Source organism: Peromyscus eremicus, chromosome 4 (genome assembly GCF_949786415.1).
Source record: "Peromyscus eremicus chromosome 4, PerEre_H2_v1, whole genome shotgun sequence".
In the NCBI taxonomy this organism is placed as follows: domain Eukaryota; kingdom Metazoa; phylum Chordata; class Mammalia; order Rodentia; family Cricetidae; genus Peromyscus; species Peromyscus eremicus.
Genome location: NC_081419.1, coordinates 31,619,151 through 31,642,840, shown reverse-complemented (window position 1 = coordinate 31,642,840; position 23,690 = coordinate 31,619,151). Strand labels below are relative to the sequence as shown.

General features: G+C 40.7%; 1 protein-coding gene across 2 annotated transcripts in view; it reads left to right on the top strand.

Moving 5' to 3' along the window:
* Window positions 1-18,792, top strand: part of Cacnb4 (calcium voltage-gated channel auxiliary subunit beta 4) — a 267,754-nt gene extending 248,962 nt beyond the window's left edge. For both annotated transcript variants that reach the window (XM_059260465.1, XM_059260466.1), the window contains 3 exons: window positions 1,380-1,475; window positions 13,692-13,877; window positions 16,207-18,792. In XM_059260465.1, the coding sequence (XP_059116448.1) occupies window positions 1,380-1,475; window positions 13,692-13,877; window positions 16,207-16,467 (543 nt within the window). In that variant the 3' untranslated portion in view covers window positions 16,468-18,792. The remainder of the gene's footprint in view (window positions 1-1,379; window positions 1,476-13,691; window positions 13,878-16,206) is intronic.
* The last annotated feature ends 4,898 nt before the right edge of the window (window positions 18,793-23,690 follow it).

Sequence of the window (23,690 nt, the reverse complement as noted above, 5' to 3'; positions counted from 1 at the left end):
TAGGTCAGAGGACAACTTGTAAGTCCTCTCTTTCCACCACGTGGACTCTGAGGCTTCAACTCAGGTCGCCAGGCTTGGTAGCGTCCACCTTCACCCACTGAGCCTTCTCACGGTCCTCCCTTTGGTTTTTACATGGTGATGGTGTTCTAAAAAATAAATATGAAATAGATACGCAAGAGAGGCATTAGCTTTTAAATTTATTTATTTATTTATTTATTTATTTATTTATTTAATTAATTTATTTGTTTTACATTCCAGACTGCAGTTTCCCCTCCCTCCTCCCCTCCCATTCCCTCTCCCCACCTCCCCTCTGTACCCCGCCTCAACCCACTGAGAGGCATTCTCTTAACAGTTCCTTTCCAGTGCCTCCTAGAATGTATTTGGTTTGCCTAAATGCAAACTCAACTCCCCACCCAAACAGTGGTCTCCTTCTGTGGCTAGAGAAAGGCCTACAGAAGCTGTGGCTTGTTATACTTCCCAAGTTCTCAGCATCTTGGAGGCACTGTTCCTATACAGTAACTGTGGGAATCCCGAGCCCTGCCAGTTAACTCTGGGGTGTGAACAGAACAGACTGACATTGCCTCAACCACTGGAAGTGTCTTTGACTCCAGCTGCTGGGGTCCCAAGCATCCTCTGTAATGAGGCTGAGGTCACCCCCCACCTCCACTACCCCATTGCTGTGGTGTCTGGAAATGCAGGTCAGGGGCTTGCATGGACCTGTGCACTAAGGTATCAGAACTTCATAAAGTAGCACTGTTGAAGTGGAGAGGGCCCTGTTTCAACCTGAACAGAAATAATGAAAGAGGAAGTATATGGCCAAATGCAGCTATAGCTATGGCCAAAGGCATAGATATAAACTGTTTTAGGTGTAGCAATGTTCCCATACAAATGTTTTACATAGGTTTCCAATCCTGAAATAGTTTGATTAATATAAAATTTAACCAAATATTTCATTAATTATTGAAAAACATGACATACATAAGTGACCTTGATATTTATCTGACATGGAAGTAGTGAACTGAAATATTACTGAACCAAATAATATCAAAATATTGACTCAACATAAGCAGGAGCAGAGCAGACCTTCCCCTTTGACAGGAAGCTCTGAAATCTGAAAGAGACTTAACAGTCTAGGTGGAAAGTGAGGCTGTTACCAGGACCCCAGGGGGAGGTAGAACAGGATGGACATGTCCAGTCCACTCTAGGCCCACAGCGGGGTGGGCGGCATCACCATGGAGACTCTAAGTGTGCAATTTCTCACATTGTAGGCCCTGCTTACTAATCCTCAGGGTTACATAAGCTATAGAAAAAGATCCTAGTGTGTTTGATTTTCTTTCAACTCATTAACAATGGCTCGGGTTCCTGTCATCCTCTGTCAGGTTTTACAGCGGCTGATTAAGTCCAGAGGAAAGTCTCAAAGCAAACACTTGAATGTTCAACTAGTGGCCGCTGATAAGCTGGCCCAGTGCCCGCCGGTAAGTCAAATCTCTTCTGTTTTAATTATTGGTGACTAGTTACAAGACGGAGATCTTCCTTTCCATATTAGCTTGGTGGCTTTTCTTCTACAGCAGTAGTTCCCAAGCTATGGGTCGTGAGCCCTCTGTGGGTCAAATGACCCTTTCATAGGGGTCGCCTAAGACCATGGGCAAATGCAGATATTTACATTATGATTCCTAACAGTTGAAAAAGTACAGTTATGAAGTAGTGATGAAAATAATGTTATGGCTGGGGGTCACCACAGCGTGAGGAGCTGTATTAAAGGGTCGCAGCGTTAGGAAACTTGAGAAGCACTGCTGCAGACATGGTGGTAATGGTGAGTGGTATCTTGGAGCGAGCAGCTGTGGTTACATTGGGTGGGTTCAGGCTTCCAGGACAGGATGGTGTCTGCCTTGGCATGAGAAGTGAACTTGGAGTCTCAAACCTGCTCTTCTTCCTACTTCCTTGATTCCATATCCGGTCATGGAACACTTCTAAGAAAAGAGCAAAATAAAATATGCCAGGTGGCTTTCTTTTAGCTTTTCTGTAGAAGATTCTGGTGGGCACGACAGAGTGTAATGTTGAAGGTCAAAGCTGGGTTGCCGTTAGAGGGGCCCTGTCTTTATAACAGTTGAAGGGATCGATGTTGAGGAGGGAAAAACTGGATGCTGCCTAATGTTATTGCTAGAAAACACCTGCAGGGTTAGAAGGCACACGTGGACAGGGTGGGCTGGGCTGGGAAAGGTGGCTGTCATCATAGACACTCAAGCCGTGGTGGTCAGTCATGTCTGTGCTGGCTCAATTGACTGGTGATGACTTCTGTGCCCAGGTTTCTCTAAAAGAAATAACATCTTCTTGGTTGGTCCACTAGGTTTTTAAAAAATATTTATTTTGTATGTTTCTATTATGTTAAATATATATTAAATATGTTGTAATATTATATACTTATGTTTATGCTCTGTGAAAGTATAAACTCAAGGACTTGGAGAGGTGATGTAACATGGCTGTTCAAAGCACAGATGAGCTCTATAAACTGAGCAAGATGCCCGCTGCACGAGGCTGGGGTAAAAACTCGAGATGCACAGGTGTGCAGATGTGGAAGAATTCTTAGACTAGTGCCTGGCACATGGTACGTGCTATCCGGGCGCACTCTGTGCTGTGCCACATCTAGTCCACTAGATAGACTCTGTAAGGACTTCATCTTGGCTTCTGTTGTATTGTACTTCCCTGTCCTAGTGGGTTCATAATAAATGTGTGTAGAGGGAGTGATGAACGAATGAAAGGTCATACAGGCAAGAAAAGCAAGAACAGTGATACACCCTTTCCCTGGATATTTAACATGGGCCAGGCAGCTCTTGCTACAGATTATCTGGAATCCCTGCCGTGAGCTTGTAAAATACAGCCTAAGCCCCACTTTATCGCCGAGGCAACAGAAAACAGAGTTGATCAATGAGTTTGTTGAGATCATTCAGCAAATGAAGATTAGAAGTGGATCTATCTGGCTTCAAAGCAGTTTCTTCTTCTCCCAAGCACAGCCCTCCCCACCACACACCAGAGTTATCAGGTTACCACCCTGCAGATAAATCCAGAGATCTATATTAAGACCTTTAATGCCACGTTGCCTACTAAGGAAGTTGCTTACGGAGTGGAATGTTTGATTAAACACTGAGAAGCTATAAGAGAATATGTCATCCTGATCCTGTAATGTTTCACAGTTGAAGAGAAACAATCTTTACTAGACAGCTACTAAAAGCCAGGGACTGTGTTAGTCTTTCTACTTTTTAGGACAATCTCAGAGTGGTAGTTATAATTGGTGTGGCATTCTACGAAGCAGTCACTAAAACTGGAAATGTAATTATAAGAGACTTATTGGAGAAAACATCTTTTCTTTTTATGTCAGTTTCTTGACCCTTGGTCTGAATAATTACTAGAGAAAATAATTTACATCCTATTAAAATTGAGGTATTTGAGCTGCTGAGGACATTATTGAAGTTTTTAGAGTCGATGCCCGGGCTTCAGCAGCCCTAACAAGCACAGTCCCACCACTTAGCCTCTGTGTCAACTAAAGGAACAAGTAAGGAAAAGCAAGGGGAGAAGATTCAGTGTGACCACACTGGGAACAAGAACAATGAGATCACTGGCTTCTTATGAAGTCCGCCTTCAGGACGCTGGCATGAAGTTTAGGCTTCAATAAGGGCCAAGGTTTCCTGGTCACGGTGTGGCCCTGCCCATAATTGACACGCCACCATCCCCATCTTTCCTACAAGCTGTCATCTGTGAAAACCTCTCCTTAGAGAACAAGCTCTTCCTCCAATACCAGGGCTTCAGCCTTTTCCTCCACCAGCAAAAGATTCCTGAGGAAATGCCAATCCCTTGGACTCCATTGTTTCAGTAGTCTGAGAGCCCAAGAGAAGGTCACAAGTGTCTCTTCAGAATGTCTTTCTTCGTGCCAGGATGATTACAAGGGGCCTAGGCAGTGGTGTGTGGCTACTTCTGAGATAGGTGGGACCAAAAATAGACACATTCACATACTTACATATACGCAACACTGTGCCTGTCCCCGGGTCAGTAATTTCAACCTGCCAGAGTACTGGGAGGACAGCCCTCCTCTATCATATTAGCAGGGGAGACATATCTTTGTTTTGAATAATTGGTCAGATAGCCTGGCATTGTCAACAAGCAGTCTGAATAAGTATGGTTACTTTGTATGTTTCTAAACATGTGATATCGTGTGCATGGATTTTGTCATTCTGGGAAAGAATCGTGCATTCTATTTTGGCCCACGTGAAGAAATTTTCAGATTACAAAAGCTAGGAGCAATTTTAAAATGTGTCTGCATTTATCCCTTTACGTCAAGACCGCAATTGTCATTGTCACCCAGAGATTGGTTATCACTGTGTCATTTTAGTTTCTTTGGGAGAATCTGCAGCTCGCTTACTTGGCCTCTGTCTCCAGTCTGGGGACTCAGCAGATTCCACTAGCAGGGTCTCACACTGCAGTGATATTATAGGCAGCAGGTGTTGGAAAGGGACCTCAAAAGGCACTGAAGAAAAATTAACTTTCTGTAGCTAGATGAATGATTGAGTTCCAGGGACTGTTGGAGAAAGGGAGGACCACACGAGCTTCCTGCAGTATGTTCCGTGGGATGATGTCAGCTGACATGGGGAAAAGAATGCTGGATCCAAAGATGTTTGAGAAGACACTAATGTAAATGCAGGTCATTGGGTTTCTTTGCTCAGTAGCCCAGTTTTGCTAACATGCTCTTTGTATCTCTATTGTGTCTGCAGGTCTTTTTCCACAGAACAGCCTGTGGGTTTAATGTTTCATGGAACACTTAAAAGGAACTACAGTTCTGTTCCAGTCTTCTCATTTTACAAGTGAGGGAACTGAGACCAAGAAGAGGAAAAACTGCCTTCCCAAAGGCCAGATGCCTTGGACAATGATAGCATATCTTTCTGTCTTAATCCAGGGAGACTCTAGATCAGTGGTTCTCAGCCCATGGGTCACAATCCCTTTTGAAGGGACAAATGACCCTTTCACAGGGTCACCTAAGACCATTGGAAAATACAAATATTTACATTACTATTCATAACAGCAAAATTACAGTTATGGTTGGGGTCAGAACATGAGGAACTGTATAGAAGGGTCACAGCAATAGGAAGGTTGAGAACCACTGCTCTAGATGGTAAATGGCAATAGGTTAGTTACTATATATGTTAGGGTTTCTGTTGCTGTGATAAAACACTATGACCAAAAGCAACTTGGGGAAGAAAGGGTTTATTTCATCTTAAAGCTTGTCCCCATCATCTGGGGAAGTCAGGGCAGGAACTCAAGTCAGAAGCCTGGGAGAATGAACTAGAGCAGAGGCCATCAAGGAACTCTGCTTGCTGGATTGCTCCTTTCTCAGACTGCTTTCTTCTAGTACCCAGAATCACCAACACAGAGGTAGTACTGCCCACAGTGAGCTGGGCTCTTCCAAATCCATCATCAACCAAGAAAACTTGTGGAGGCATTTCCTCAGTTGAGGTTCCCTTCCCCCAAATGGCTCTAGTTATGTCCAGTTGACATAAACCAGCCAGCATACTGCATATTCTCCAGAAGAGAGAGAATACAGGGCTCCATGGGTAAGGCTTTTACTAGAAGGGTCCATAAACTTTTTAGTAAAGGGCCAGATAGTAACTAATTTAGGTTTGTTGAGTCTAGTGGTGTCCTTTCAAAAACTATTCAACTTTGCCTTTGAGTAGCCATGGTCATTATGCATGTAAACCATGGGAACCACTGGACTCCATTCAAACTTTGTAGAAGCAAGAGGCAGACCCAATTCAGCGGAAAGAAATTGCCACTCTTCTTCTAGGCCAAGTTTTGTTATCTATTACTGCAAAATGAATGGCCCAAAACATGGCAACTTAAAACAGTGGCTAGGGGGTAGCATTCATCTGATGGCTGACTGATGTCTCAGCAGGGGTGAGTAGGAGGGACTCAGCTGATTCTTCCTTTTCACTTGGTCCAGGCCTTTGTCCAGCTCTTTTCTGCAGGGATATGGGTTCTTACATTGTACCTATATGATAAAATACAGTCTCCTAAGGTCTCATCTTAGCTCAGCCCAGCATCTCTACAACATTCAGCTGATCAGAGTGGTCACAGCCACTACCCAGATCCAAGGCGAGGGGACAAAATGTTCCATCTCAGTACTGGGAGGACCAAGGAGCCTGTGGCCATTTAAAAATCTGCTCTAGGCAGAAAAAATAACGGAGACAATATTGAGAGGCAAACAGGAAAGTGTCCCTAGGCACTGGGATGTAGGGGCCATCACAGACTCTTTATTGTGTGGATAGCCAGATTATGTTTTCTTGGTGTGTGTCTACACACCATATTTTTAGATTTCAATTGTCTTCTTCAGGGTATTGATATCTTTTCTTTTTCAGAGAAGTCGGGAATAGTGCATTTTAAGAAGGCCAAGTTCAACTTGTCCCTGCACCATGGTAATAAGAGTTGCATAATGCTTGGCAAGAAAAGCAGATAGACAATTGGATGATAAATGAAATATAATCCTTTAATCCCACTTAGTTACAAGCTGGCTTATGTTACCAAAAGCTGACCCAGTGGCTCTCTGAGCTGCGTAATGGCTTTTTGTGTGTGTAAGTTGACATTGACCACTCTTTCTACAAGAGGTGAGCTCATCCTTCCAGCAGAGGCTGGCTTGCAAAGCTCTTAACATTTTGAGAGCCAGAGTGGTTCTCTTCTATCCTGCTTTATTTCTTGTTGCTGAAAGGACTCCAAGCCATTCTATCATGCATGCAAGTTCTGAGGGGAATTTTCCACTGCCCGGTTCCAGAGATATTTCAATGACTGAGAATCCTACGGATTTGCTCATCTGTTTGACACGTTCTTGCCATTGCTGCATTCATTATTATAAAACTGGATGCCTGCCACTTAATTTTTAACACTGCTTTTTAAAAACAGAGTAGTCTGTTCTGCATCTTCCCATGAAACAAGGCATCGCAGGATCCAGTTTCAGTATACACATTTCTACAGATTTTAAGCAACCAACCTGGGCATAGCATGGTGGAAAGTGTTCCTTCCCACCCATGCTGTGATATAACACATACAATTGACATAAACCTAACAAAAACACTGAGTGCCTTTCCCACGGATAACCACACTGCCTGGTGTTGTTCTAGTCTTTGAAGAATAAGACTGGGCGGCATGGAAAAACATGGGGCAGGGAGAACATGTTGGAATTCATAACGAATGTCATAAATAGGAGACGAGCTATAAGGAATCGATGTCCCTCTATTTTTACCTTTGTGCCAGCTCCACCCATTAGTGGCAAGAACTGATTGTCTTGTTTGTTTGTCGCCTTAAAGTAGAGCTCCTGCCAGAGTCTGTCATTATTGATTGGTTTTACTTTATCCCCACAAGACCTCCTAGATCTTTCAACAACAGCAGATGCTTAAACGTGGACTCTAGTTTCCAACCAGTAGTTGAGTACTTAGGACCACAGGGACTTCAATAATACAGAGAATGCAATTTTGATGTGAAAGTAACATTTACTGGCTGGTTATTATGTAGTTAATATTATTATCTGTTGAGCCAGCCAGCCAGCCAACCATGTTATTTTACTGAATAGTATTTGCTGGTCATTCTTCTTAAATGGTGGCACTTTAGGGGCTCTCTATATAATAGTTCCAAAGAAATGGAGGTGTACAGATCCCTAGTGTTGACTGCTCCCTCTTAGAAATAGGAAAGATACTGCACATGAGGCTGTATCTATATACAACAAATAAATAAAAGCAAAATATAACTCATGGAGTTTGTACACATATAATCTGCATAGCTAAAAGTCAATAGTGAACCATCTTTTTTTTCCTTTTCTTTTTTCTTTTTCTTTTTGGTTTTGGGTTTTTGAGGCAGGGTTTCTCAGTATAACAGCCCTAGCTGTCCTGGAACTCACTCTGTAGTCAGGCTGGCCTCCAACTCACAGAGATCTGTCTGCCTCAGCCTCCTGAGTGCTGGGGTTAAAGGCGTGCACCACTATGGCCCAGCTTAAGAGCCAGTTAAGAGCACTGGCTGCTCTTCTAGTGGACCTGGGTTTGACTTCCAGAACCCACAAGGGAGCTCACAACCGTCTGTAACTCCAGTTCCAGGGGATCTGATGATGCCTTCTGATCTCCTTGGGCACCAAGTATGCATACATGCAGGCAAAACACTCATACACATAAAGTGAGGAATTAAATTTAAAATTAAAGGGAAGTAAAACTAACTGCATAATTAGTTTCTAAGGTTTTTAAGCTTTGCATTAAAAATAGTAAGTTACAATTCCCTGAATAAACACGTTGGACAAGATACACGAGTAGTTTGTATTTTGTAGCCATTAAAGAAAATTTACTAGTCATTCTCTGTATGTTTTCCCTCCCAAAAGAACATAAACAAATGGAATTTACTCCATTCCTCATATAGGACGAGAACACTACTGTTTCTTTTGTAAAAACTGGAGTGCCCACTTCAGTTTGCTCCTTCTCCGGCTTCATCGCAGACAGCCCCTGCAGGCAGTGCTCAGTCCCCGATGAAACTCCTTAACAAGGGAGGTGGGGCAGGACTTAGGAGTCTTTTAAACATCAAAACCCTTCACAGTTTCCTCTCTCTCCCCAGCCTTGCTCTTTGTCAAGCGCTGGGTGTATGGCGGGCCTGTTTCCACTACCTAGAAATCCCAGTGCTTCTGTTCTCAGTCAGTCTTTCTGAACGTGCATATCCAGAAAACAGCTGCCCTGCACCCCTGTTCCTGATGCTCCGACTCCTCTGCTCACTTGGTATTTGCTTTCTTTAGCAGCTGCATGGATCCCACAGGCCTCAGCTGTAGAAAGGGCTCCATCCTGGAATGCCGCAGGTATTCAGCCTGGCAGCTCTCTGGAACTGCTCTGTTCCTTTTTATCATGGGCTCTTAGCACAGGCATGATAGGAGAGGGGCAAACTCTTCACTGCCTGGGACGTTGCTGACTAAGTAACTCTCCATCTCTTTCCATGCTTAGGGCTTCCTGCACTGCATGGGAAGCAGCTGACTAGACAAGACTTTTATATTCATTTTAAAATGTAGCAAAGCTGGTTTGCAGAATCCGTTGAATTGCTTCACGCTGAATTTCTCTTTGAGTTTGTATACTTTTAAAAAAATCCCCCTCCTGCTGTCTTTCTAGTATGTTGCTCTATTCAGCTGTGTTATTTCCTAAAGAGAAAAAAAAAACCCGTCAAGACACATAGTCTCAGATTCTCCCAGTCAGAAGTAAGTACATACGTCAGTGTCATTCAGAAGGTGAAATTTGCTTTCGCTGTGCTTTTGAAAGCCTAGGAGCAGCTTCAAACAATCCTTTATACTTTATAGCCACCATTTAGCCATAAGAGAAGCAGTTTGCAAGATCTGATCAGGCTTAAGTAAACAGCCCTGTGCTGATGTGTGCAAATTCTACCCATTGGCAAAGGGAAGCACTTTATTAAAATTCCTTGTAATTAACTGTGTGCTGATTGTGGTTTCCATAGTGACAGTGTAATGGGGAACAGCCAAGTACATGTACACCTCACTTAGCACCTTGCAGTCTGGTTTTGAGCTTTACTTTTTAAGTTATTTTGATTTTATGTATCAGATATTAATTGTACAGATTAATGAGGTTCACTCCATTCATCAATATGCTGTGCATTGCACACATTCACCCACCCTTCTGCAACCTGGGACTACCCCCCATTCTCTCATCACCCTTCCCTGTTCCTGAAAGTCCTTCTCGATTTGTCTGTATTTCCCCAAATCTTTTCCGTCCCCCTGCCTTCTGTTCTATTCAGCACTTCTGCAGGGTTGACGTCTTGGTTTTCATCCGTAAATGAGAAGGTGTGTCTTGCTGCATCTGCCGCCTTTCACTCAAGACAGCTTCTCTAGTCATCCCGTCTGTATCACATCTGAGAAGCATTCTATTATGTAATTGGACTGCATTTTCTTTACCCACATATTTAATATGGGGCATCTAGGTTGGTTCTGTATTTTGGTTATTGTGAATGGTGCTGCAGTGATCTTGAGGGTGCAAGTCCCTTTTAGACATAAATACTTCATCTCAGATCATGTGGTACTTCCACTTTTAGTTTTATGAGGAATCTTGGTGTTTTTTGTTTTGTTTTGTTTTTTCCATAATGACTGCACTACTGTCCATTCTCACCAAGAGTGTGTAAGAGTTTCCATTATGTCTTATATTTTGATAATAACCATTCTAACTGGAGTGAAATGTTATTTTTTTTTGTTGTTGTGTTGTTTGTTAAGAATCAAACCCAAGCCTAGGAAATGCTAGGCAAATGCTTTGGTGCAGAGCTGTGTCTCCGGCCCTTGGTTGGTTTGTTTATAGACAAGGTCTCATTCTGTAACCTCAGCTGGCCTAAGGTTTGCCTGGCGGAACTCAAACGTGTGATTCTTCAGCCGTAGCTTTGTATGACCTGGGACTGGAGGCTTGAGGCAACACACCACACTCACTGTAGTTTGATCGCATCTCGCCTGTGATTAGGGAACGTGGTCGTTTGCCATGTGCCTGTTGGCCATTTGTGGGTTCCATTTTAAGAGGTGTCTGAGTAGTTCTTTAGCCTGTTTTAAAACTAGAGTGTTTGGATTTTGATCTTCCTCTTTTTCAGTTCCTCCTGTATTCTGAGCGTCAGCGTGCGGTGCTCCATTTGCAGGTATCTCCCCTTACCTGTAGGTCGTCTCTTAATCCTCTTGTCTCTTTTCTTGTGCTGGCATTTCTTACTGTGATGTGAGCTCATTTGCCTATTTTGACTTTTGTTGCCTGTGTATTTAGATTCCTATATGATTTTTTTCTTGCCTGTATTAATGTCTTAAAGAATTTCCCTTATTTTCATATAGTCATTTCATGGTCTCAGGCTTAAGAGTTAGGTAGATCTTTAATCCATTTTGAATTAGGTTTCTTGTGTGGTGAGAGAAAAGGATCCAGTTTTATTCTTCTGCATAAGCATATCCAATTTTGTTGACTAGTTATGGAACAAACTGTCTTTTTTCCACTATTACATTCTTATTACCTCTGTCAAAAAACTATTTGTATTGGGATGTAGCTCAAGATTAGTCAAGAGCATTTGACTAATATGTGGATGGTCCTGAGTTCTAGGTATGGCAACACACACACACACACACACACACACACACACACACACGAGAGAGAGAGAGAGAGAGAGAGAGAGAGAGAGAGAGAGAGAGAGAGAGAGAGTCGCACACATTGTTAGAATTGTTCCAGTCCAAGAAAGGATCTTTAATGTCTTGTTGGGAATAAACAAGCCCATACTATAATGATTGAGACCTGTGCGATCCAATTTGTACAGTGATTATCAACAACAATAGTAAGAACAGGCTCTAAATCACAGAACATGTGGAACAGTGGAGCTGGTCGAGCTGAGGGGGGCCCTTCGGTGAGCACTGCCCCCTGTCCTCCTTCCAGTGCTGTCCTTAGAGCCTGGGGTGCTTTGGGGCTGTAGCTGTTCCTGCTCTGCCCAAGGCAGCACCGCAGAAACCCTGTCGGTCAGAGCATCAAGGACGGGTCTCGGGTCTCGCCTGTGACTTGCTCCAGAGGAGGAGGTTCTTGAAGGCAAGAGAGAGAAGTTCTTTGGTTTTCTTAGTGGGAAGTGACATTTACAGGGAGGGTTTCTGACAACCAAAGCTCTAGGTACTAGGTGCTCTGTGTCTTGTGGGCCACAGCATCTTCTTTACCTGTTTTATTGGCTTTCCTCTCCGTACAGAATTATTTTACATACCATTTCCCCTTCCTGATAAGTTCAGCAAGTCTCTCTAGACCTCTTTGTAGGTAAGAGAACTTTAAGCCACAGCCCCAAACTTAACTTGCTTGGTTTCTGCATAGTTCTGAATTGGACTCAGTGTGACATGGATTATTAAGCGTTTGGGTACTTCAAGGCTTGTCTCTCCCCCCAGATGGTATGTATGATTCTCAAGGACAGGGTGGAGTCAGACTTCTTTGCCGCCAAATGCCTACACATCCTGGAACAAAATAAATGCTGAGTAAATGTTGTATGAGTGAATGAAATGTGCATTGAAATTTCTGTTGATAAGTGTTCTTGGGGAGCATTTTTCTACTAAGTTGACCTGGTTGAGTCTTCTCAAATGAGTCAGTGTGGACTGAAGTCACTAGCTTTCAAAGTTCCATGATAAGGGCCTTCAAATTGCTTTCCAGTTTAGGCACTAATTTGCTGTCAAGGTTGATTCGATGAGCATTAACAGTAGGCTGCGAGAGTATGTGTTTAGCTTTCCTGAGTTCATGGGTTCAAACCTCAGCATCAAAACTAAAGGAATACTAAACGCTGGAGACGAGATAGTTCCCATAGTGATGACAGCTTCACGACTCCTTTGTTCTGAGCACTGAGGAGAATGAATCAGCTGGGACACCACCACCTCCATGTCTTCAGGTTGCCCCTAATCTCCCCCAGCAATGTCAATGCTGGTGGCAGGAACTATGCATTTGGCTTATGACTGGAAGTTCTTATTTTGGTAAAATGAATTCATAAAACCAGGGGAATGTGGGGAAGGTGTCGGAGAAGGAAGGTTCACCACCACCCTCTGCTTCTACAGGGTGTGCTCGCACTTCACCCTAGAATGGCTTTCTCTTGGTGAGGCACCAAGGTCTTCTGCCTTTCTCTCAACAGTCTATGTATTGGATATATCCTTTTTTTATTCCCGGTCACACTGCCATAATAGAAGAACCATTCTACTCTTGGGGGGAATAAAAACTGCTTCCCATTTTTAGGTAAATGTTGAGCAAAGTTCTCACTGACATAAACGTGGACATCAAATGCTTCTTGTGTGGTTCCTTCCTTCCCCAGTTAAATGATCCTGCTCCTAACCAGTTGACAGAACAATCTGCAATGGCAGTGGCCATTGTGGCTCTTCTCTAGTGTCAGGCCCAAACTTTCTTTCCTTACTGTTTTATCATGCGACAGAGAAAATCATTTTCATGAGCATTCTGAAAATGAACTATGTACTTGTTATTACCTTCAACACAGTTACCGTGATAATACTTATTTCAAGGGCATGGTCATGGCTCCTGTCACTTTCAGAAATCTCTTTTTAGCATCATCATTAACTTGTTTCCTTTGTATGTTGAAATTGGTGGAATCCAGCTGTACAGGAATATATGGACAAAAATGTGGATATGTGTATATTTTCACATTACTCAGTACTGCCATGTTTGTTCATCTTCTCTTTAAATCAGGAAAGATCTGTCTTAGGGTTTTTATTGCTATGAAGAGACACCATGACCATGGCAACTCTCACAAGGAAAACATTCCATTGGGGCGGCTTGCTTACAGTTTCAGAGGTTCAGTTCATTATCATCACGGTGGGGAGCATGGTGGTGTGCAGGCAGACATGGTGCTGGCTACATCTTGATATGCAGGCCATAGGGAGTCTACTGAGACACTAGGCAGTATCCTGAGCATAGGAAACCTCAAAGCCTACCCCCCACAGTGACATACTTCCTCCAACAAGGCCACACCCACTTCCACAAAGCCACACCTCCTATGAGATCATGGGGGCCAATTACATTCAAACTACCGCAAGATCCAAATATTTAATAGTTGCTATTATATATAAGGAATGCTACATCTGCCTTAAGTGGAGTTTTCAGTAAAACCTACAGTGGAAATATGACGGATTTTCTTATAATCTGCAGGAAATGTTTGATGTTATATTAGATGAGAATCAGCTTGAGGATGCCTGTGAGCATCTGGGCGAGTACTTGGAGGCATATTGGCGTGCCACCCACACAAGCAGTAGCACCCCCATGACCCCATTACTGGGGAGGAATGTGGGCTCCACAGCCCTTTCACCATATCCCACAGCAATCTCTGGATTACAGGTACTGCGTTTTTGTTTGTTTGTCTTATAACTTTTGCAACCTTATTTTTAGGATCCAATAGATAATTAAGATGAAGACTCCGATTGTTCCTAATCTGAAGAAGCATGAGAAAAGGACATAGTATTTTTAAAACACTGTGGGGCTGGAGAGATGGCTCAGCAGTGAGGAATGCTTTCTGCTCTAGCAGAGGACCCTGGTTCAGTTCCCAGCACCCACATGGTGGCTCACAACCATCTGTAACTTCAGTTCCAGGCTATCTTACCTCCATGGGCACCTGGCACACATGTGGTACACAGACATACAGGCAGGCAAAAAATTTATACTTAGAAAATAAATAAACCTTAAAATTTGTTTTAATTAAAGAAGAAAAACTAAACCTTACACTGATCCTGACCTGTCACTGACAAAGCCTGCCCTCCCCACAGTTTCCCTTTCTGGACAGTTTTGCTATGAATTGATCATGAATTTTACTTGGATCAGTTCATCTCTGGTAGACTTCATATCGAGTCGGTGTAATTGTTCACAACTTCTGCATGGCACCATGGACAGCTAAGCAAGATACATCAGGATAGATGGGCCTCTTGGCTGCCTTTAACTATTCTTGGTCCACAAGCTGCTGAACCTGCCTCCCCCCACCTTGTACAAACAGAACGGGTGAGCAGATTTGGAAATGGTGACAGATCCCTGAGTTTCCAGGGGTATCTAGGGGCCTGCCTTGGTCAGCATAGGGAATCTGGGGATAAGTCAGAGAAAGTCAGAGCTGGTCTCTTTCTGCTGCTCTGCTGCTTCAGTCAGAACTAGATGGTGCAGGCTAGGGGCATTGTGATACAAGATGAGCCCTGCCTTTCTGCATTAATTATTATTTACCATTTATCAAGCAGCTGGAATGGATCCAAACCCCAAGCTGAGGAACATGCAGTCAAATGAGCCTCTTGGCAACATGACTGGTTTTGTTTTAATGGGTTATAATGATAGTCATCATTGAAGATTTTGTGGAGTTAACTCTAAGCTAAATGGCACTCTCTGAAATGCTATTATAACTACATTACTCTACTGCAGACAGCACCTCTGTAAGCAGAAAACCGGCCATATAAATGAGTTTCTTTTGAGGCTAGAAATGATATGGGAAATGGACGATGGTAACGTTCAGCGTGTCTGCATGTACCAGCGCTGTTTCTTGCCTTGTTTGCCTCCCTGTGTGCCTGTCTCAGAGTAACATTCCCATTGGCTTTGGCTGGCTCTGGCTGGCAGTAAAGGGAATGGATGAGCGATTCAGTAAACTTTGTAGTGTTGGGCGAGCTAATGTTGCACTTTGTTTATAACACATAGCCCTACGACTGCCCACCTACAGTAGCTCTCCCAGCGTCATTAATGAGCTGATGTGGTGCCCCTTATCCTGTGGCCTACTTCTCCTAGTAACCATAGGTGTTTGATGGCATGATCTCTGACCCACTGAATAAGTTCCCTTCTCTGTGAAAGTGATGTACCTGACCCTGAGTTGCATCAGGTTCCTGTCTCTAATCCATGTGACCTACCTAAGCTGGTAGACACAGACAGACAGGTGTTCCTAAAGTGAGAGAAGAAAGTCAGATGACATATTCTGGACCATGAAATAACTGCCTTAAGATGTTAATTTCAGTTAATAATGTTGAAAGAATTTGGTTTATATCTGACTATTATTTTTGCAGAACTCAGTTAAGAAAGCAAGAGTATATAAAGGCCTGAATTAGCTGGCTCCACAGTGCTGTGTATTCCTTTGGAAAGAATATTGCTGAAAGTTTCACCTCCATGTCAGATACAGAAATAAATGCATTATTTAATGGATAGTACAGATAGTAATTTCAGTAATTTTTTTAAGCTATAAGGAACATCAATCTAGAGCAACATGAAGCAAGTGTAAAATGTGTGACTTTAAGAAGGAAAAAGATTTTTTATGAATTCATGAAAGGAACCAAATTATAGATCTTATTCTAAATTTTATTTCCCAATAATAAAATAATCCTCTTTTTTTGCAATAGGAGAGAATTATTAAGCTTATCTAAATAGATTATGCTCCATTTAACACTAAAACAGTTCTGTGTTTCAAGAGAAAGCATAGTCATTCAGCATCATATACTTACACCCAGTAAGTATCAGTAGTGAAGCATCTGTGTATGGTGTATCCCAAAGAAAAAGACCAGGTACTCCAAGCAGAACATTTATGTATCAAATGCCTTATTAGGTCAGACAGTTAGCATCCGTTTTACAGACCCTGTTATTGCACATGTACTAACTGTTTAGATGAACGAAGTGGACTTTCTCTAACCAGTGAACCATCTGGTATTTTTAGAGTCAGCGAATGAGGCACAGCAACCATTCTACGGAGAATTCTCCCATTGAAAGACGAAGCTTAATGACCTCTGACGAGAATTACCACAACGAGAGGGCTCGTAAGAGTAGGAACCGCTTGTCTTCCAGCTCCCAGCACAGCCGAGATCACTACCCTCTGGTGGAAGAAGATTACCCCGACTCATACCAGGACACTTACAAACCCCATAGGAACCGAGGCTCACCTGGGGGATACAGCCATGACTCCCGACATAGGCTTTGAGGCTGCCGAAGCAAACACACGGAAACCCTCATCTGTCGACAATTTACCATCGCACTGCTAGGATAAACCGATCATCTTAATTTGGCAAGCACAGCACAGTATCTGCTGTGTGGGTGGGCTGCTGCCATTTGATTTAAGGGGCAAGAATTAAATCAAAGTACATTATGCCCTGGAGTCTAGACGGGTATTAGATGCCCAATCATATAGGCATTTTTAAGTGTTACATTTACATGATAACAGTACATTTTGTTTTCTTCATAGAGTTTAGACACATCAATTTGTAACTTAGGGTACTTATCAAGGCACATATAAAATAATTTCCCGTGTAGGAAATTCCAAATGACCAGTTCCAGTTGGAACCAATTTATAAACCAATTCCTGTTGGAATTTGGGTGAATTGACTGGAAAGTCTACTTGAGCATGTTGAAATCAATTGAAAAATCAGGAAAAAAATACCCAATAAGAAAATCGAAATACCAATAGAAACCCCAAACCAGCTGTGGTATTTATTTGCTGGAAGCTAAATTTACACTTCAAGTTGGAATGTATAAACATTTAAATAATATGTTAACGTTGCCAGAATGGCTTTTCAAACCTACCAAATGTATTGATAGTGCCAAAAAAAAAATCTCAGAAATCTTAATGCAGAAATTATATAATTGCCTCAGATTTTAATATTTGTATTTTTCCTGATACAGCTGTTGTATTCCAGGTATTTTGCTTTCTGTTCAGTCAGTACTGTTAGCCAGTTTGAAGCTGACAAAATCAGGAGGGCAAGTTTATCAGCAATGAGAATAGTAAAGAGAAACCCAAGCGTGGCCAGTTATAGGAAATGGGAAATGAGGAGTCATTTCTTCTGTAATCAGTCTGCGCACAACCACACACATCTGAAGTCAGACGACAGAGACAGGGCCAGACCTTTCTGGGGCCAGAGGAAGTCATCCATCCCACTGCGCACTGACACTGGCTCAGGAATTCTGCCAGCACGGCTGATGTCTTTCCCTAACTTCACTCAGTCTCTGTCTTTAAACATAAAGAATGGTTTAGCACTACACCACAGTTTTTAAATCAAATTAACAACTTTTTGTTTGTTTGTTTTTCATGGACATAATCAAATCAGGTACTGAAAGTTATATTTTCACAAGGAAAACTAATTGGGAAAAGTTAAGACACTGAATTAAAATCTTGCAGAAAAACAAAACAAAACCCTGACAGATTCAGAATATATTTGTTCACCAAAAGTAAGGCACTTTTAATGCAGGGCCTTAGAGAGATGACAGACTGCTGTGTTTCATTGCTAGTGAACAGCCTTTCGATTTCCAATGAGTGTGTTTATGGAATGGGTGACCCATATCCTAAAGATTAAAGAAGACTTTAATCCAAGAAATTATTGAAATTGACTCTTTTGTACAAGAAACAATTGTCTTTATGAAAGGACTTGTTTCTAAAATGACACAGTGCATGTGTTTTCTAAAACCCCAATTGGAGCTAGACATAAAGGTCTCTTTCTACTAATGCCTTGAAGTCAATTTTTGAAAACGAGTATAATTCATTTTGTATTGTTATTTTTCTCCAAAATTTCAAGACCTGGGCCCTCAAAACTATGTACCAGTTCATTCATTTTCCTGATTGAGAGGAAAAGTTTCCTAGTCTTGATCAGTTATTCAGATCTTGAATCCCATCACCCTCATGTGCCCTCCCCTTGTCCTGACTGTATGTGCAACCCGTTATGACCCTGCTTACCTGACAATGAGGCTGCCTGAAATTTTGTAAGTCATCTCAAACATTTGATACATTTAAACATGGGCTCAGTACAATGGACAAGCTAACGTATGATACTGGCTTGTGAAGCTCTTCCGTCATCTAGCGAGGCTTACAGGATTTTCTGTTAAGACTTTTAAGAGAGCTATATTCACTGGGCTCTTTAATAAGCATATAATCTTCCATTACTGAATACTTTGTTAGAGCACAGAAGAGCATTTTCCAGCAAACAAACTATATTTATTACATGTATAGCACATATTTGCATGAGAAAGAAAACATTAGACAAACATTTTCCTGTATGCTTTACTGGTTTCTTGTCTGTGCGCATTAAAGCATTTAATTGCAGAGAGTGCACTTGGGTGTATAAATTTAGAATAGACTGCTGTTCAGCTTTTTCTGCAGTAGCATTAGCAATTTGGTCATTTAACTACTTTAAGATATTTATATTTTATGGCGGGTAGCTGTAACAGCATTTACATATATTTCCTAGTCAACAAGGGTACCATTTCTCTCCACTTTGAAGAGTCACTTGTTCTTCAGGCCTCTCCAGCCTTTCTCCCCGCCCCCCCCCCCCTTTGCCCTTCCATGTCCTGCTGAAAGAGGGAGGCCCATTTCATCTGTGCACAAAACTCCCCTATCACTTGCCACCAAAAGTTCATACCTATTTTGCTTTGCAGTCCTATTCAAAAGCTAATAATGTTGGAAAGGGTAAAAAAATGCATATTTTTGATGGGTGTATTTACTATTTCACTTTAACTTAGCATATCTTTCTTTCATCTTCCTCTTCTAATAAGTGTCTCTCCTCCAAAGGAAGAAGAGATATGACTCTTCCTTTCTTTTTAAAGGCTCAGAGTTGCTTCTATAAATGACTAAACTCCAGATATATACTAAATAAAAAGTTTTATTTTTGCCCAGCATACCAAGAACCTCTAGGAAATACATGTTATAAGTACTTTGTTTTAATTCATTTCACTCAAAATGGCAAATGATGACAAGCAGGAGAAATATTTCTTTATCATTTGAAGCTGTTTTCACTTATAGAATAAACCATGTTAGAATTCTGTGACTTTTTTTTTTATGATATGTACTAATGCAGACTCATCCAACAATGTGGAAATGCGGTCCTGGAAAAGGAAGAAATGCAATTTGTGGGTCCTTGTGCTTATTTCCAAGACTATAGTGTCACTCCAATATTATAATCAACACTGTTACCTTGTTTATGCTAACACTTAAAACAACGTGTAGTGGTGTTTATAAATGACTGATGATTCGCTCTCATCTTTCTATAGCTCTAAAGGGGAGAAGATTTGGATTGTTAGCAATTTGACGCATGGTCTTTCCTAAGAAGAGTTTCAGTTGTGTGACTATACAAATCATTGCATTTCATCCTTAATGGAATGAATTTTGAAGTCTGAAACAAATTGAGACAACTATTAGTTCCACTTTAAATAATGTGTTATTTACTCCAATTATTATTGTTGTTTGCAAAAATGTATTTTTAGAACGTTAACCTCTTTTCATACCTGCATACTTGAACTTGTCTTTTGTTGGGGGGCCTTAAATTTCATAATAGAGAACGGGGAAGTAAAAAGGGAACCAAGATGAGGAAATTGTGGCAAAAGGTAGCTCACAATCTTCAGCTCTTTAAATGAACATATCCCCAAATACTGAGACAGTATGTCACTTAAGAATGTTTCTAGGCAACCTTAATTTGCAAGCTAGTATATTTTCTTATATAATTTTATTTTGCTATTTGCTAAAAAAACAAAAGGTCACAATACCACCATACAAATTGCCCTCTCTAATGATATGTATACTACCTCTTCTGTAGAGAAAACTGTCTCTGAAGGGAAAAGTCCTGGTGATGGAGTGTCTGTTCTGCCAACAGTGCTACAGTTAAGTGTTTAAAAGTTTAAACTCTGCCTGCCCTTTAGACTTTTACATGGTTTTCAAATGCTCTCACCATGATTTCATTTCTTCCATGTCAGTAAGGTTTTCTTGGAATGGATTCACGGCTTATCAGGAAGTGAGTTTAATTTAACAAGAAGCCATCCTAAGAAACAAAGCAAACTGAAAGGAACTACCTCTGTGTGCAAAGTGTAGTCTACAGTTCAAGGTCTGAGGAAGAGAAATCCAGACTTGCTATTTAAAGGCAGAGTTGGTTGATCCTTGACTTGTGTGGGCACCGAGGGTATGCTGTAGCCACTTACTGGGTGTGGATCTGCATTGTCTAAAACTCCCATGTAATTGAAACAAACTTCATATCAATGTTTCAAATAAATGCTTATGTAACCCTTATTCCTTTACATTTGCCTTTGTCTTTCATGACAATGTTACAGTTTTTAGTTATATAAAACTTGAATAACCATGAGTGAAAACTTTACAGGAAATTATGTAGTAAAAATCTGTTTTATTAGTCCCTATACCTTTAAACAGTGTCAACACTGTAAATGTTAACTAGGTTACTTACTCCAGCAGTGTCTATGGGGCAAACAACAGTCCTTCTCTTTTAAATGACAATGATGATTAAACCAGTCAACTAAGAGCTGTTAGAGGACTTCAGAATAACTTTTTGTTAAGTAATCTAGTTAATCAAAATAGTAAAACTGGCTTATATGGGCAGATAGCTCCAGCATTCAAAAATGACTCTTCAAGGTTTCCTCTTGTGTTAAAAGAACGTTTCTCCAATGAAATGCATCCTCTGACAGCAATGTTTTTATCTACTTGTGGATCATTTAATACCAAAATGCTGCAAGTAATGAAGGTGTATTATGAGGAGACTAAAAAGTATCTCATCAGATAATCTTAATTAAGGGCTGTAACTCCTACTTGCTATAAATACATATAAATAAGAGGGAATAATGCTGAGCTTTGGGGATCTATAATTTTTCATGAAACTTTCTTTTTTGGTGGATGTAAAATGTTCACAGAGAGATGGAAGAAAATGTTACCGATGAATTTATAATAGTTTAGAGAATACACTAATTCTTCCTCATGTGAAACTTATAAAGAGTTAAAATGAGAACTGAGAGCTGAAAATAGCCGGTCTCTAGCTTTTCAAGCATTTGGGGTTATATTTTGAACACTTAAATCTCCCAACAAATGGCTCTGTCTATATTTATGCAGGGGCCTTTCTCGCCCTGCTTGTAAGCCACTTCACACCACCGAAACCAGTGTGAATTCCGTGTGCACAGGGGTATTACAGATGCGGGGTCATTAACGCTATATTGTTGCATACTATTTTTCATATGCCTTACAATATTTTCTGGGATGTTATTAAAATGAAAGCATTTTATTGCCAAAATAAATCTATGTTGTTACTTCTGCATTAGCAGTAGAAAAATAATGTAGCAAAAATATATATTGTACAGTACAAAATTATAATATATATATATATATATATTTTGCCAATAAATGAAAATAGATTGAGGAGGAAGAAGCACATGTGTTCTTATAGCACAAACAACAAAACCCCCTGTTAAATTTGGCAGTCCTGTTTTTAGAAGTGTGTAGATTTGGTTCTGTGTTTTATCACATCTACTTCATCTCTCACCTTTGTAACTTTGCTGCTTGATATTTTCCAGCAATTTATTTCATAGCCTTCAATCTGTGAGTGTAATTTCCTTATTTTACTCCGTTATATAAAACATATGAGTTTTATTTTGTGTTAAGACTCATACTATTTTACTCTATTTTCTGTTCTTGTTTCTCCTCCTTTGGTAACAAACGGCACACAGGTGAGCTCACAGGCTCCTCTGGGCTTTGGATGTTTGAAAGTTTATGTTTTTTTCCCCCAGCCTCAAGTTAGAGATCAGTAAAATGTCCCCATGGAAAAAATATTAAGCAGGGATTCTTTGTTTTGTTTTGTAATTGATACTATTTCAAGCATAAGTTAAAGCCATTAGCTGTATTTTTAAGTGGTGGGAGGGAACAAAAATAACATTATTAATAGGACACATACTTAAAGTAACTATGGCAAAATGATATAAAAAGACTCCCCCTATTCTGAGGGCTGTTGATACCCCCAGGCTATTACTATGTCTCTGCTGATGTGGTGGGGTAAAATGCCTTTGTCAAATAACTTTTCTTTTGTTATTTATTTTAATAATTTGTCCCTTTCATTTTTGTTATCTAGGTATGCGTAGCGTTCTCCAAGGCATGCTGGGTAAAATACACTATGCAAATGTATACGTGCTGCATGCTTTGTTCTCCCTCTGCTTTAGTAGCTTTAAAGAAAAAAACGTGGTGTTATTTTTGTGAACAAAGACATTTAACAAAGAAAATGCAGAGTGCATGCATACAGTATCCTAATTTCTATGGATTTGTTTTATGGAATTTAAATGTGTACAAAAACTGCATTCATTTTTTTCTTTTATATAATAAATTAAAAAAAACACTGAAATCAGCATTCTACCTCTCATTTATATTCTGGAAATGTACAGAGGAAATGCCAGAAATCACAGGGATATTCCTGTAGCTTTTAATGGGAAATAAATCTATACATTTACTCTTTAAAGAAAAAAAAAGATTCAATGAAGTAACTATTTCCCAATTATTCTGCTAGATTCTATGATACAAAAGGATGTTGTATTAGAAAGAATGTATACGTTGTACACACATGTGGAATATACCAGAATAAATGTGTGAAATAAGACTGAATCCAGAAAATATACTAGGTAACCCTTAATGTTCTCAAGAGACCCTTAAATGGTCAGTGTTGCAGTTGCCAGACATTTTCAGAGTAATAGCTCTGGAATTCTGTGACTGGGATACAGATTACGACTGGACCTTTCACATACACCTCAGTCAGTTGCCTGTGTTCTGTAACAGGATTGGCATTTGACTTTCATCTCCTTGTGGTGTATAAGAAGCTCAAGGGAAGTGCAAGATGTTAGTAGAATTAGAATTACACAGTATGCATTATAGCCAAGTTATTCTACAGACTTTATCACATTTAATTCATGTGAGCTTCCTGAAAAAGCAGGCAGAGAAGAGATTAATAGACACAACTACAATTAAGAAAACCAAAAGCTTAGTGTTACTTCTTTCTCTGAAGCATGTACAAAAGAATAATACACACATCTAACACTCTCCAGCGAAGTAGTAAACTGAAGCACACAAAGCCATGTGCAAAAACAAGGTGTTGGCTGTATGAATAATTTTGTTATTAGAGGGGTCTTACCTAAGACCACCCCAACAACCAGCCAACAATCTGAAACTCCCAACTGGAAAACAACAGTTCCTCACTGTTGCATTGACAGGGTATTTGCCTTAACCACTTCTCTTGTCATTAGCACATTTCCATTGGGTTGTAGAAAGAAATCTCTTGTCTTTTCATATAACATGCAGGTCAGCCTAACCAGTGCCCTCCAGCAATCACTCACTACAAGTTATTCAACGTCCCTGTGCTCACATCTGTTACTGTCATATCTTCCTTGCATGACCGTTAGATTTACATT